Source organism: Mobula hypostoma, chromosome 1, assembly GCF_963921235.1.
Source record: "Mobula hypostoma chromosome 1, sMobHyp1.1, whole genome shotgun sequence".
Lineage (NCBI taxonomy): Eukaryota > Metazoa > Chordata > Chondrichthyes > Myliobatiformes > Myliobatidae > Mobula > Mobula hypostoma.
In genome coordinates this window covers 84,409,590-84,425,908 of record NC_086097.1, presented here as the reverse complement: position 1 = coordinate 84,425,908, position 16,319 = coordinate 84,409,590, and the positions used below count along the sequence as shown (strand labels likewise).

Here is a 16,319-nt window from a genome sequence, read left to right as displayed (position 1 = left end):
GAATGTGTTGTCCAGGGTAGTGGTTGAGGAAGATACATGAGGGACTTCTCAGAGATGTTTAGATAGCCACATAAATGTGAGGGAAATGGAAGGATATGGACATTGTGTAAGCAGAAGAAATCAGTTTAGTTAACCATTTGATTACGAATATAATTGGTTCAGCACAACACTGTGGGACAAAGGGCCTCTTCCTGTGCTGTACTGTTCTACGCTCTGTTTTGAAAATTACAACATTAACTATCCAAATTTCACCATCCAAAATATCAGTAACTTTAGTGTCATCGACCGACTTTCACAACCAATTTGTTAACATACTGAACGCATATCAAAAGCAATGGGGTCCCAGCTCTGATCCCTGGGGCATGTCATGAGAAACAGACTTCGAATCAAAAAAGCATTCTTCCATCACCACCATCTCTACCACCAAGCAACACACACAAACTGCTGGTGGAACGCAGCAGGCCAGGCAGCATCTCTAGGAAGAGGCAGTATCTATGGAGAGGAACAAAGAATTGACATTTTGTGCTGAGACCCTTCATCAAGACTGGAAAGGAAGGGGGAAGAAGCCAGAATAAGATATGGTGGGGGTGGGGAGGGGAAGGAGAACAAGCTGGAAGGTGATAGGTGAAGCCAGGTGAGGGGGAATACAGGTGGGTGTGGGAGGGAGAATGAAGTGAAAAACATGGTGGTGATAGAAGGAAAAGGCAAAGGCTTGAAGAAGGATTCTGCTAGGAGAGGAGAGAGGACCCTGGGAGAAAGGGAAGGGGGATGGGCTCCAGCGGTGGTGATTGGCAGCTGAGTAGAGGTAAGAGGGCAGCCAGAAGATTGGGGGGGGCGGGGAGGGGAGAGGGAAAAAGGTTACCAGAAGAAGTTGATGCTCATGCCATTAGTTTGGAGGCTACCCAGCAGAATATGAGGTGTTGCTCCTCCACCCTGAGAGTGGCCTCATTGTGGCAAAAGAGGAAACCCTGGACCGACATGTCAGAACAGGAATGAGGATAGGAATTAAAATATTTGGCCACTGGGAAATCCTCCCTTTGCAGGTGGAGTGAAGGTGCTTGAGAAAGCAGTCCCCCAATCTCCATTAAATGTAGTGCAGGCCGCACCAGGAACAGCAGATACAGTACATGGCCCCAACAAACTTCAGGTGAAGTGCTGCCACACCTGGAAGGAGAGTTTGAGGCTGTGAATGGTGGTGAGTGAAAAGGTAAACATTGGCAAAGTGCAGCACTAGTTTTTTGTAATTTTTATTTAGAGATACAGAGCAGAATAGGCCTTTTTGTCTCTTTGAGCCGCACTGCCAGCAACCTCTGATTTAACCCTCTCCTAATTACGGGACAATTGACAATGACCAATTAATCTACTAGCTGGTACGTGCTTGGATTGTGGGAGAAAACCAGATCACCCGGAAGGAAACCCACTCATTCTATGGGGAGGACATACGGAAGACACTGGGATTAAACTCAGAACTCCCGCACACTGAGCTGTAATAGCATGGCACTAACCACTGTGCTACTGTGCGGGCAGTTCCACTTCACCCTCCTTCCCCTTAATCTGGCTTCACCTCTCACCTTCCAGCTTGTACTCCTTCCCCTCCTCCACCTTCTCATTCTGGCTTCTTCCCTGCTCCTTTCCAGTCCTGATGACGGATCTCAGCCCAAAACGTCGACTGTTTGTTCCTCTCCATAGCTGCCACCGGACTGCTGAGTTCCTCCAGCATTTTGTGCGTGTTGCTCTGGATTTCTTGAGCTCATGGACACAAATTCTATCCTTTGGGACATTCCCCAGTAATTTCTCCACCACCAATGCAAGGCTCACTAGCCTGAAGGGCCACCCAAAGATCCGCTCTTCATTTCCAATGGGTTTCTCCATGTTCCAGTTATCGGCCTGCTGCCCCTCTGCCAACTCAGTATCCGAATCAGGTTTAATATCACCGACCATGTCGTGAAATTTGTCGACTTTGCGGCAGCAGTACAATGCAATACATTTTTCTTAAAGCATGTCGTACCAGACATTCAGCCGTTCTTTTCTGGCATGTGGTGTCAGGATTAACCGGGTCACGTTATGAAGGTTCCTGACTCGACCCTTGTAATTTTTACGAGGCCGAGTGGCTAGCTCGACACTCAACCCGGCACGGATGGAAAGCGTGCTCAGGGGTGGCCTGACCTGGATTCGAACTCAGGAACCTTTGCTCCGGAGTCTGGCGCTGATCTCACTGCGCCACCAGCCGGCCAATGCAATACATAATAATAGAGAAAAAACTGAATTATAGTGAGTATATATGTACATTGAATAGTTAAATAAGATACGCAAAATTAGAAATAATAAAGTAGTGAGGTAGTGTTCATGGGTTCAGTGTCCATTCAGAAATCAGATGGCAGAGGAGAAGAAGCTGTTCTTGAATCACTGACTGTGTGCCTTCACACTTCTGTACCTCCTTCCTGATGGTAGCAACGAGAACAAGGCATGATCTGGGTGATGGGGGGTGGGGTCTTAATGATGGATGCCGCCTTGTTGAGGCACCGAAGGGTGTCCCGGGAAACCTACTGTCTTCTGCCCCATTTCTAACTGCAGGTTGTAGCCCTGACGCAGTCAACATGAATTGGACTTCCCAGTGAGAGTGTAGAGAGCCCAGTAACTGCATTCCACAGCAACAGAGGAAACTTTACCCCACCATCATTTCACAGTGAAGTGGACTGAATCAGGAAACACTTAAGTCATTGCTTTTGTTGCTTTGTGGAAACTCATAAATATCATTCTTGAGAAGGGAATTTTAAAATCCAATGCATCACAGTTCAGACAAGTCACACTCCATAACTCTTGTATTTATCTACCCTCTTCCATCTGCAGCCACAGAAATATTCTGGACTAAGGACCTTCCAGGAATGACATATTTTGCTAATAATGCTGCTTCCATCCTTTAAGCTAGTGATGACATTGTTTGCTAATAATGCTGCTTCCATCCTTTAAGCTAGTGATGACTTTACACTGGCAGGAGGACATATGCAAAACATTACTTAACTATGTGAGTAAAGCACCTCGAGACAATGAAGGGACAACACTGTTTTCAGCTTATTCTGTAGAGCAGTTTTTAAATGTAATATTCCACCAGAGGGCACTGAACATGAAAATATTTATTTAAAACTTCACTGATTTATGAACAAAATTAGATGAATTTGCTATAGGGAAAGACTATTCCGCCTACTGGTCGGCTCCACTGTTCATCACCTTGACCGATGAACATCTCAGCTGAATAACTCAATACATTTCCCAGAAACTATTCCACCTACCTCTAGCTCAAAAACTCACTGAATGCCACAGCATCCACAAAGCTTCATAGGATAGAGTTCAAATTTTTATTGCACCAATGTCTGATCGATTGCCTCCTTAACAGACCGGCTCTGATTTTAACATCATGCTGAAATGCCTGCTTGTTCCCTACCAGCTTTCCCTGCTTATCTTCTCAATATTTTAAACATTTTTAACGACTATTCCTCTGTTTTCAAGGGCACACAAGCCAACTGCATCCTCTAGTTAAATCTCAGTGCTCTGGGGTGAACTTGCTCTACAAACTCTGCAAGGTTAAAAGGTAGTCACTGAAAGGCCCAAAGACATCAACCCCAGCTGGGGTTCCAGCAAGCCGCTTCACAATTGAAGTATCATTTTGTCCTCTTCAAATTCCAGCTCTCTTCAGAACACCTCAAAGTTTCCAAACATGCCCTTAAATTCTTCAAAGTATTTCAGACTTCTCTTGCTTTTAAGAAGGATTTGGATTGGCCATGCTAAATGTCCCATCCTTGTGTATAATAATCCATTTTGAAAATGACTTTTTAAAGTTTTTCACCCTCAAAGGTGTTACTGTCAATTAAAATACATACCAAACATGCAGTAATGGATCCATAGGGCCCTTTGTTTACCTGTTGCCCTACAATATCTCAGGTTTTGTACCTATCAGGTCAAACACAAGAGCCCAGGATGGGCTGTAGGACAGACACTAGTTTATCGCATCTCCTGATCTATCACTGCGCTTGGCATCCAGCCCAAAGATGCAACCCCACTGCGCTGAGGAGAGGGATGGAGACACAGGAGACTGGGGATGCTGGCATCTGGAGCAACAAACTATCTGCTGGAGTTACACAGTAGGCCGAGCAACATCTGTGGGGGTGGGAATGAATTCTCGATGCTGCAGGGTGTTGACCTGTATATGTTGCACGGCCCATTGAATTCCCGCAGCAGAGTGTTTGTTGCAGAGGTGAGGGGCCAGATTCACTTCACAGACTGACCCTAAGCTTTATTCCAACAAAGTTCAGTTGAATATGGTCACACACTCTTTTGGAAAAAGCCAAGTGTAACTAGGTGGATTTATTTATTTTGATTAAACATCTATCATAACTTGCTAGTATTTTAATACATTTTAAGATAACTTGAATGGTAATCATTTAAATGTACACAGACAGCGTTAAACTATTTCTGACTATTGGCGGTGATTCATAGTTGTCCCAAAAGCTCTTCTGATGACAGTGAGCTTTGACAGGCCAAGGGAGGGTGTCCACAGGCTTCCCACTGTATAGAGGCCAGCTTTGCTTTTGCAGTTCGGAGGGTCAGGTTAGTTGGCCCTCCTTATCCAGAATGAGTTCATTGTAGGTGGAGGGCAAGTTCAGCCAGTTATCAAATACAGACCCAGCCCTCTTAGGATCAATGTAAATTTTACGCAGAGCTCCCTCACTAACTAAACTTAACTGACGGCCTACTGAGAGGCCAACTTGATGCCATACAGCTTACATCAATGAAATCAGCTCAAAACCAATTGAGGGGAAAACCAGGGCAGGAGTTCAGCCCAAGCTGGAGTAATTTTACTTTGGGTCAGTGAGCAACTTTCTGCTCTTTTCTCCCCCTTTTCATGCTATCCAAGTCTGAAGCCATCCTCTAATTACAATTTAGAACACTTTAAATAATTTGTAATCTGTTACCAATTTCATTTCCATTAGGACTAAGCCCAAAATGGCCAGGAATGTGCGCTGAAGCCGTTTGTTTTACTGAATCATGTGTTTGTTTTTGTAATAATTCAACAATGTTATCCCATGACTGGCAAGTGTGGAGGGAGCTGATTCCAGCCAGGAATGGCAATTCCAAAATAAATACAGAAACAGTAATAGTTTTTTTTTCACCTACAAAAACTCTTCAATATTTTGGTCATAGGCACAGTGTTTCTGAAGTTATGCAAGCTGCTGTTAGCCCAGAGTCTCCTTCGCTTATACTTGGGCCTAATCTACAGCCGCTGCACAGATTTCAGCACATCACTGTATGTTGCAAATTGCCTGAGCTCTGCTCTTAGGTAAAACATATCCTCTTGTGTTTGCCATCTCCAAAGCCTTTGACAGGGATTGGCATGAATGCTGGTAAAGATCTTCTGGCTGGTTTCTCATTCGCTCAACACTGCAGATCTCTGTCCTCTCTACCAGCCTGTTTTATCCCCCCCATTCAAACACCTTTTAGATCTCATATCTGTAAGGTACACAGTTTAAATTCCATTTGTAATTCATTGGGTAAATCATTCAATTCTTCTCAAAACACTGCAGGAGTGAGAAATCTGCTTCTCTTAAATCTTCAAAGGTGTATTTTGCCAGTCATAACCCAGCACCGGTCTCCCAGCATCTTTTGCCTCACTAAATTCCTCTGCCTTCAAACTGAACCGCCATTGGCCCCACTATGGTTAAGATGCTCATCGTCTTCCACACTTCAGATACAATGAGTCAGTAGTCAAATACAGAAGTGGGGTCAAATGCAAAGTGGCATCAGTCAGAGGTGACTAGTGTCTCTTACAAGAACAACCAATGGAGTTTCAGCCTGAATCAGTTACAGCAAGACCAGGACCAGTTACAGTGGGACTATAGACTGCTACAGAAGACTTTGAAGCAGTTCCAAAGTGCCATGGTCTATTACAAAGGACAAGGCCTATTTTGTGCCCAACTCTTAATTCCTTACCAGTCAAAAGCTTTCCAAAAATAATACCCCTCTAATGAATAGCACTAACGTAATACCTTATTCAGAAATTAGAGGTAAACATTTAACATTGGATATGCATTCTTTTGTATTTGTTGCAATTTTGACTCTTTTTAACTGTTGCTGCATTTATTGTAAATATTTTTTATATTTTAAGTATGTAATCACATCATTCTCAATGATCCCCCCTCCATTCTTCCTGTGCAAGAGTTAAGATTCTTCGCAAGCTTCTTTCTAAAACATTTAGAACAATAAAGCTCTGTTCGTCACTTCATCCTTCAATCCTCCCAGAGCTTTTGAACCTCCAAGTTATATCACAATGGTTAAATTAAATGAGAAGCAGCCAGAGTTCCAGAATTATTACACCAGAGACATGGATTTAAATTGTAAGTCATTAAAAGATATTAGTACCTGTATGCATAAAACTGCCAGATTGTTGATTTAAAAAACAACAGTCAGGTAGCAGATTGAATTAGGAGGCTGCCAGCGCCTCTACTTTCTGAGAAGTTTGTGTAGATTTGGCATGTCATCTTAAACTTTGGCAAACTTTTACTGATGCACTGTGAAGAGTATCCTGACTGGTGTGGAATGCCTAGGAATGGAAAAGCCTGCAGAAAGTGGTGGTTACAGCCCAGTTCATCACTGGCAAAGCCCTCCCCATCACTGAGCACATTTACAAGGAGTGCTGCCACAAGAAAGTAGCAAAAAGCACAGTATTATCCAGGCAATGCTCTCTTTTCGCTCCTACCATCACCAGGAGGTACACCAGATTCAGGAAAGGTTATTATCCTGTAGCCATCAGGCTCCTGAACCAGTGTGGATAACTTCACTCACTGAACTGACTCCACAACCTATAGACTTTTTTCAAGGAGTCTACAACTCATGTTCCAGTATTATTTAATTTCTTTTCTTTATTTGCATAATTTGTTTTCTTTTTCACATTGGTCTTTGATTATGTAGAGTTTTTCATAAAATCTATTGTATTTATTTATTTTCCTGTAAATGTCTCAAGAACATGAATCTCTGGATAGCATATATGTACTTCAACAATAAATTTACTTTGAACTTTTAAAAACTCATCTGATTCACTACTGTCCTTATCCAGTTTGGTAAGTACATGACTCTCGACCCAACACTATGTATGCCCCTTAACTGCAACCATAATTCACAAGGCTTGACAATGGCAGTGTTAGCCACCAACATCCACACCCACTCAATGAATAAAAAGAAAGCCTGAAATTGCCTAAAAATATGTGAAATTCAAGAAGCTTGTCACCAACTAGCCAAAGCAGTCTGCCTCTTCACTGCATTAAATATCTGCAACTTGGGCTGTGCTGTTTACTGTCAAAAGGATGTATCAGCTTGCCAAGGCTACTTTGGCAGTTACCCTCCTGACTTAGATCTTCAAATAAACAATGCAGGTGTTCCTTTAAGTCACAGAAGTTAAAACACTCTTAGCTAAACATTAGTGAAGCTCTTTCCGAGTTGCACTTCAAAACCCCAACCATGTTTATCCTGGTCTTAAATCTGGCATGATTAATTGCAAGGGAAAAGAATACTTGCACTTACATAAAGCTTTTCACAGTCCCTAAAAGATCTGCAGGGATGGTTGTATTGCTTAAGCATTTAATTAAAGGCATCACTGCAGCCAAGCTACACACAAGATCCCACTGAGAGGAACAAGATGAGCAAGCTGACTGCCTTCTATCACCTAGGCTCAAAAGACCTTGCATTCCCTCCTTCAATCCCCTGTGCCTTTAACTCTCATTTCACTAAAATACTTAATATTTAGATTTATTTTTCAGCTGTTTATCGAAATATACGATGAATTGTACATTTCACTGAACAACAAACACACCCAAGGATGTGCAGGGGACAGCCCACAAGTGCAGCCACACATTCCAGCCAAGATGGCGCAGAACTGCCTCTTTGCCCAAAACTTTGACTTACTGCACTAATGATCCACCCATGATCCACAGTTAAATTGTGCTTGATAATACTCCTTTGACCTCATTACCATAGTCAAACGTCACTGTTGAAGCAAATTTGTGCTGTTGTCCACAAATAATCCTCCCTTCCCAGAAGAAAGACACTCACCCCCTCTCGCCTCACTCTTCATTTGCTCCAGTAATTTGAAATTTCTATCCATGCAACTTTATATCAACAATAGACATCGGTCTAGCCTGCTTTCACCTAAGTTGTGTACAATTTTAATATCAGACTTCCACATTCTTTTGTCTTGGATGTGAAATTCAGTTGTGTGAGATGGCTCCATTGACTGAAAATTAACAGCTACCTTGCCCAAATACTCTCCGACACTTCACCAGCCTTCAACAGAAAAGGTGGCCCCTATTGCTACAAATATTCTCCAAGTGTCAACACTGCAGATACCAGAAACACAAAATAAAAACAGGAAACGCTGAAATTATTCATCATCTAGGCAGAAAGGAAAGTAACAGTTAACAGCTTAGACTGCAAAGAAGGTCACAGACTGAAAATATTGCTACTGCTTTCTGAAAACAGATGCTGGCTGGTCTAATGAATATTGCTGGTCATCCTCGCTTTATATTCTATATCCAGGTTCACCAGCAATCTGCATTGTTGGAACTTCCAATTGATAATGAAACTAAAGTTGACCAAAGTAGATGGATATTTGACGGACAACTGTACAAGGCTACTTTTGCCCGCTTCCTGATAGGTGACAGGAACCTGGGGTCCAAGCAACTGGCTCACTGATCTCAGTTAATTGCATCACCTACCATTAAAAGTAACACTGGCTGCCTCCTCTGAATACTAATGCACAAGGTCAATATTCCTGAAAGCTGTAAATAATTATTATGTTCATTGCAGGCTACAAAACTCACACAAATTCTACAGTCTGAGAAAGTGAGATGCTGGCTTCAAAGCAACAATTTCCCATGCGGCTGCCTCTTGGCCCACAATTAAACGCAGGCAGAATCAACAAACACCAAGCTTCAGGCAGCAGACCACAAGATTTCGGCTTGTTACACTGCCTAATTAGAGAAGAATGTATAAGTGGCTGAAAACTTTGCAGTGTGATGCCGCAGACTCTTTCTGGCGTACTAATGGCAGGGTAACTGAAGATTTGCTATTGGGCCCTTAGACCAATTCCTAGAGAAGGTGTGCTTTAGTTAACAAAATGGTGATCTTGTTGAAGCATACAAAATCATGAGGAGCCTCGATAAAGTGAATGCACCCAGTCATTTCCCAGCCTTGCAGAGTCAAGAATGTGAAGCATTGAGGGAAAAATTTAATAGGAACTTGAGGGGGAATTATTTTTTTTTACAAAAAAGGGTGGTACATACATAGAATGAGCTGCCAGATGAACTGGTTGAGGTTGGTACAATAACAAGTTTTGAAAGACATTTGGAGAGGTGCAGGTGCACTGGTAGGAAAGGATTAGAAGGTTATGGATCAAAACCAAGCTTGGTTAGCATGGATCAGATGGGTTTTGTTCTGTACTACCTTATGACTCTAAAATGCACGAAATTAGCAGCATTCTATCTGTTAAGAAACAACAGACATAATAGTGATCTAGCTGATGTTTTGAAGACTGGTTGACATCTGATTCTAATCGTAGGTTAGGAAGGACCTGGATTCAGTTTTTTTGAGGCAGTTATGGGGAACTCATCTCTCCCTCACAGGATGACATTCCTCAAGAATGGGCCATAGTGGAGACAGATTTACTAAGTTGCGTCCAGCAAGCGTTCGACATACTTCAAGATGGGGTAGAGATCATACTTGTGAATATGTAGAAATTGTTTAGAATTGTTCAGGCCCAGGTGATAACCTGGACATTTAGATCACCAAGTGGCGGGGGGAGGGGGTTAAGAGTAATTTCCCATGATATTTCCCTTCTTGATTTGACTTGGATCTTTAAATGGATATTTCTCCCTTCCTTGTCACTGCCCAGCTATTGGGAGAGTGAACTGTGTATATATTATAGAAAACATAGAAACATAGAAAATAGGTGCAGGAGTAGGCCATTCGGCCCTTCGAGCCTGCACCGCCATTTATTATGATCATGGCTGATCATCCAACTCAGAACCCCGCCCCAGCCTTCCCTCCATACCCCCTGACCCCCGTAGCCACAAGGGCCATATCTAACTCCCTCTTAAATATAGTCAATGAACTGGCCTCAACTGTTTCCTGTGGCAGAGAATTCCACAGATTCACCACTCTCTGTGTGAAGAAGTTTTTCCTAATCTCGGTCCTAAAAGGCTTCCCCTCTATCCTCAAACTGTGGCCCCTCGTTCTGGACTTCCCCAACATCAGGAACAATCTTCCTGCATCTAGCCTGTCCAATCCCTTTACGATCTTATACGTTTCAATCAGATCCCCCCTCAATCTTCTAAATTCCAACGAGTACAAGCCCAGTTCATCCAGTCTTTCTTCATATGAAAGTCCTGCCATCCCAGGAATCAATCTGGTGAACCTTCTTTGTACTCCCTCTATGGCAAGGATGTCTTTATGAGTCACAAGGTTTTACAATTCTTTGGAAAAGAGTTTGCCTTATTCTCTAATATCCACATGGTCATATAATCCGCAAATTGGAGAGAGTGGGGCAGCTTATAGACTTCAGAAGTCAAGACAAACTGAAATCAAAACAAAAGTAGCTGGAAAGTAACCAATTTGGATTAATTTTCGGAAGCCCAGATTTAGCTTGGCATTCTTCTGTTTCAAATTATGATGTGGACAATGTGCACTTGAGAATTATTTCGTGGTTCCCTGCCACAACAGGCAGTTGGGTAAATCGTAATGATGTCTTTTCAATGAGACCTTGCATGGACATGGAACAACTCCTAGAAGATGGTGGCATTGAGTTTGCAGCTCCATGGACCTGGGTTTGATCCTGACCTCAAGTATTGTCAGTGTGGAATTTACACATTGTCCCAATGACCACTTGAGTTTCTGCTGACATTCTGGTTTCTTCCCACATCCCAAAGACATGTTGGAAGATTAACTGGCTACTGCATGTGAGAGGCAAAGGATTCAAAGGGGACATTGTTGGGGCTTAGGAAGCCCCTACTCATTCCTACCCACTACTCTTGTCCATCAGCCCAGGATGGGCTGGATGGCCTTCTCCTGCATCACATAGTAAGAAACGGCAAGGGATAGTGACAGACAGAAAATGCTAGAGGAACTCAGCAAGCCAGGTAGCATCTATGGAAAAAAAAGTAAACAATCGATGTTTTGGGCCGAGACCCTTCATCATGACTGGTGAAGAGTCTCAGACAAAATGTCAACTATTTTACTCTTTGCCACAGATGTTGTCTGGTCTGCTGAGTTCCTCCATAATTTTGTGTGTGTTACTTGGATTTCCAGCACCTGCAGACTTGCCCTTGTTTGTGAAAAGCAAGGGATGGATCACAGATATGCTGCCCAAAAATTATTCCTCAAGCAACATCTCTAAAGCAGAGGTCAGATCATCCAATTGTTTGCGGTGCACAATTTGTAAAATACATTTGAAAAGTATGTAAGGGGTTTCTTTTTTTTTATGTCACTGCGTAGTCTAATTAAAATGGCTTCTTTGTTATGTTATAATTGAAAGGGCTTCGTTGTTATGTTAACTGCTGAGAAAGTGCTTCCCACTAGCAGTTTGTTTTGGATTATCTGTTGATAAGAGGATGAATGAACCAATTGCGATAGTTGGTATGCTTTTGGTGTGTCTGTAAGATATTGTATGCGCGGGGTTTTGGGGCAGAAGGCGGGAGAGAGAGACAAAGGATGGGCCAGGTGCTGTGAGTCCGCTAACGGGGTCGCACCCCGAGCGGGGCGTTCGGCGAGGAGAGGAGACGGAAATGGACTCGTGTTGAGCGTCTGGTCGACCACCGTTGTTGGTCCAGGCGGCCGGTCGAGGTGGTCCGAGGGGTCACAGGGTGAAAAAGAAGGGTCCTGAGCTCCAACTGTTTGTGCACGAAGAGATTGAACTTTGATAAGTGTGGCGCCTTTTATTTTCCTTTTATATTTTATTCTCTATTAATTATATAGTTCCAGTAATATCTATAAACTGTAAATCATGTAATCGTATCTGGTGTATTGTCTGTTATTTGGGTGGAGTGGGGTACATCACACAGCATCCACACAAACTTATTACCCAGTTTGGCGGGGCCGAGGGCTATTTCCCTAGACGACAGCGAGCCAAGCGAACCTGAGGCTGGCCAGGGGGGCTACAAGTGTAAAGAATGAATTAGACAAGAAGTGCTCAGGGATTCTGAAAAAGGGATGTAAAAGACATGTCATCCTTTGCATTCGCTGTGTGGGATGTGAAAGTCTGCCCAGAAGCCTGTTACACAGGAGGTGACCAGGGTCAGTGCTCTCCATCACTCCCCACGCTCAGTAATTGAGCACATACCTTCCTCCTGTGGCAGGTGCAGGCGAGTTGATGGCTTGCACCATATCTGTGGTCAGGGCGTCCAAAACACTGGTTATGAACTCCAGCTTCTTCGCTCCCGGGCAACCTGCAGAAGGCGAGAGGTCAACAGTAATAACAGTAAGTGTGGCTGAGAAGTAACATTTTTCACCTTTGGCCTGCCCAGCAGAGCTGTGATTTATTTATAATCATTTCCTTTCCAGGCAGGAGTGTTTTCTGTGGGTTTATGGCCTAGGGAAAGGGGGTGAAAGGTCAAACTCGTTCCACTCAAGAGCCAGCTTATTCCCAATTAAATCACACAACTGGGTAGTACAAATTGCCAGACAGCTATGAAACAGAACCCAAACAGAAACATAAGAGCGAGAGGTTCTGCAGATGCTGGAAATCCAAAGCAACACACACAAAACGCTGGAAGAACTCAGCAGGTCAGGCAGCATCAATGGAAATGAATAAACGGTCGATGTTTCGGGCCAAAACCCTTCATCAGAACTGGAAAGGAAGGGGGAAGATGCCATTCTGATATGTTACTGCATGGCCTCCTCTTCTGCTATGATGAGGCCACCCTCAGGGTGGAGAAGCAACACCTTGTATTACGTATAGACAGTCTCCAACCTGATGGCATGAATATCGATTTCTCTTTCTAATAAAAAAAACCCTCCCCCTGTCCTCTTCTTCTATTCCCCACTCTGGCCTCTTACCTCTTCTCACCTGGCTATCACCTCCCTCTGGATCCTCTCCTCCTTCCCTTTCTCCTATGGTCCACTCTCCTCTCCTATCAGATTCCTTCTTCTCCAGCCCTTTATCTTTCCTACCCACCTGGCTTCACCTGTCACCTTCTAGCTATCCTCCATTCCCCCCCACCCACCCCACCACCGTTTTTATTCTGGTATCTTTCCCATTCCTTTCCAGTCCTGAAGAAGAGTCATGGCCCAAGAAGGCGACTACTTATTCATTTCTATAGATACTGTTAACCTGCTGAGTTCCTTCAGCATTGTGTGTGCCTGTGTGTGTGTGTGTGTGTGTGTGTGTGTGTGTGTGTGTGTTGCTTTAGAAAACGCAAGTGACTTGTATCACAAATACTCTTTCTGGAATCTACTCCCTTGGATGAACAGTTGACATCTCAACAAAAGGGCAGTTACACATTTTTCATGCACACTTCTCTGATATCTGTTTGTAGTCATCAACTTAAGCATTCAAGAAATTCTCACTTAACAGAAACCTGACCAATAATTATTTTTTTTAAATATGTTTTTCTTTCCCTCTGCATTGTTACACTTGCACCAATGTACTTCCTCTCTGAGAAAGAGGAGCTGTGGTTACTTGGAACTTCTAATGCAGTGAAGCAATTTCATCAAACAAACCAGGTCCCATGGGAGCAAATAGGAGAAACGTCTAAAAGGTCGGTCAAGAAGAGATAATTTTTGAATGTGCCTTAAGGAGGAGGAACAGAGATGGAGATGTTCGGGGAGGGATCCACAGCTTGTCTTGGCAGCTACGATTTACGGAATGGTTAAATTCAAGAACAAACAAGGAATTAGGAGAGTGAGGCTATCTTACAGCAGGGGTTTCCAACCTGGAGTCTATGGACCCCTTGCTTAATGGTATTGGTCCAAGGCATAAAAAAAAAGTTGGGAACCACTGTCTTAGAGGGTTATAAGCCTGGAGGGAATGACAGAATTCGAGGAGAGAAGGCAGTGGCAGGTATTGAATATTGGAGTAGAATTTTAAAGCCTTACTTTATTTGCAATCTCTGTTGCAAGGACATGGGTGATGGGTGGACAGGACTTGGTGCAAGGTGGGATACAAGTAATAGTACCGAACAGCGAACTTACAGAAGGTAGGGTGGGGAAGGTTGGTGTGTGGGGCTATGAGTTTCAGCAACTGATAAGCTGAGGCAGACGGTTAGGCTGGGAGGCAGAAATGGATAGTGTGAGGGATGGCTTAACCTACTGCTCGTCTTGGGGATGAATGAGACAATGGGGCTGAGAACAATCTAACTTTGTTCCTGATCCCAGAGAGAGGGATGAAGACATCAGGCCTAGAAAGGAACTTGTGACAGGGGCCAAAGACAATGGCTGCAGGCATCCCAATAGTTATTTGGTAGAAATTTTGGGTCAGTCAGCACTGGAAGTCAGACAACAACTTGTCAGACAGTGGGAGGGTTGGTGGGAGTCAGTGGTGAAACTGAGCAGAATGTCAGAAACTGAGTGGCAACATACTGAATCACCATCAATCCCAGAATTAAGTAGATAAGGAATTTTGTGCTGTTCTCACAAACCAGCTACAGAGGTCACCGGGGCCTGAGGGATTCACACCACAAAACTACCCAAAATTAACAGCACCCACTTCCATCAGTGAACACAGCTACAGGCGGTGAGAATTCAGTTTCAAAGGATTTTTATATTTCACATGATATGAGGCCACTCAGCCCATCAAACCCATACTAGCTCAAATCACATCAGTCCCATTCCCTCTCTTATTTTTCCTGCAATCTATTCTCACCAATATGTCTACCAACTCACCTCCATTCTCCCACTACCCATCAGCACTAGAACTAACTTACTGTGGCCAGTTATCCTACTGGCCCATACTTCAATGGGATGTGGGAGAAATCTGAAACACTCAGAGGAAATGCACACAGGAAGAACATACAAACTTCACACAGAGAGCACCAGCAGTCAGGATCGAACCTGGTTCACTGGGGCAATGAGTCAGCACCATCTACTGCACCACTGTGTCCCTTACAGCTACAAAATAAGGTCAATCATCTCACCCCCGGGAGTCCCTATAAGAAACCCTCAGGAAACCTCTTGGCTATGTCAAAGTTGGGGTTATTTCACGGTGATCACAGTATTCAGTTCCACTCCCAACTTTTCACATAATGAAGGTCACGCCCACATTCCGCAACGATTCAACAACATTTGAGCCACCAAAGACTGAACAATGACCAGAGTCCTACTGTCTCACTTAACATCACCATGTTGCCAGCACCAGTTCTCAAGAACCAAAGGTGTGCCTGGACCAGACACATGAATACTATGGCTAGAAGAGCAGCTTTAGAGGCTGGGTATCCCTTGCTGTGACCCCAAAGCCTCGCCTACCACCTACAAGTCTGAAGCGTGACAGAATACTTTCCAGTCAGCTGGCTGAGCACCATAAAAAAAATCAAAGCCATCCAAATCAAAACAGTTCACTTAATTGGCGTCACATCCACCACCTTTCAACGTTAATTCCCTCCAACACTGGCGTACCATGGCTGCAAATTGTATCATCTTCAAGGTGCACAGTAGCTATGAATGAAGGGTTCCTCAATGCTACCAAGCCAACCTGCGACCTCTGCCATCCAGAAAGACAAGGGCAGCACAGGCACAGAAACAGTGCCATCTACAGGTTCCCCTCCAAGTCCACCCATCAATCAGGCTTGTAAACCCAACCCCATCTTCTTCAGCAACACACATAAAGTGCTGGAGGAACCTAGCAGGTCAGGCAGCATCTGTGGAAAAGAGTAAACAGTTGATGTTTCAGGTCAAGGCCCTTCTTCAGGACTGAGGGGGGTGGGAAAGATGCCAGAGTAAAAAGGTTGGGGTGAGGAGGGGAAAGAGGCTGGCTGGAAGGTGATAGGTGAAGCCAAATGGGTAGGAAAGATCAAGGGCTGGAGAAGAAAGAATCTGATCGGAGAGGAAAGTGGACTGTAGGAGAAAGGGAAGCTGGTGGGGACCCAGGGGGGAGTAATAGGCATATCTTCTTGATAACTGAGTTGTAATTCTCAAACTCTTGGGCGATGCCAGAGGAGGAGTACGAACACCTCATAGACTTCAGTCCACCAACGCTAGCTCCAGACCGATTAGGGCTGGCCATGAAATGCTCAATTTGCCAGCAGAACAATAAACAAACAAACGGGTAAATTGAACCTAGTTACTTC

The 16,319-nt window shown here is 43.9% G+C and overlaps 1 protein-coding gene across 3 annotated transcripts in view; it reads right to left on the bottom strand.

The window, feature by feature from the left end:
• smoc1 (SPARC related modular calcium binding 1) overlaps positions 1-16,319 on the bottom strand; it is a 248,922-nt gene that overhangs the window by 53,105 nt on the left and 179,498 nt on the right. For all 3 annotated transcript variants that reach the window (XM_063052100.1, XM_063052091.1, XM_063052109.1), the window contains exon 10: positions 12,380-12,485. In XM_063052100.1, the coding sequence (XP_062908170.1) occupies positions 12,380-12,485 (106 nt within the window). The remainder of the gene's footprint in view (positions 1-12,379; positions 12,486-16,319) is intronic.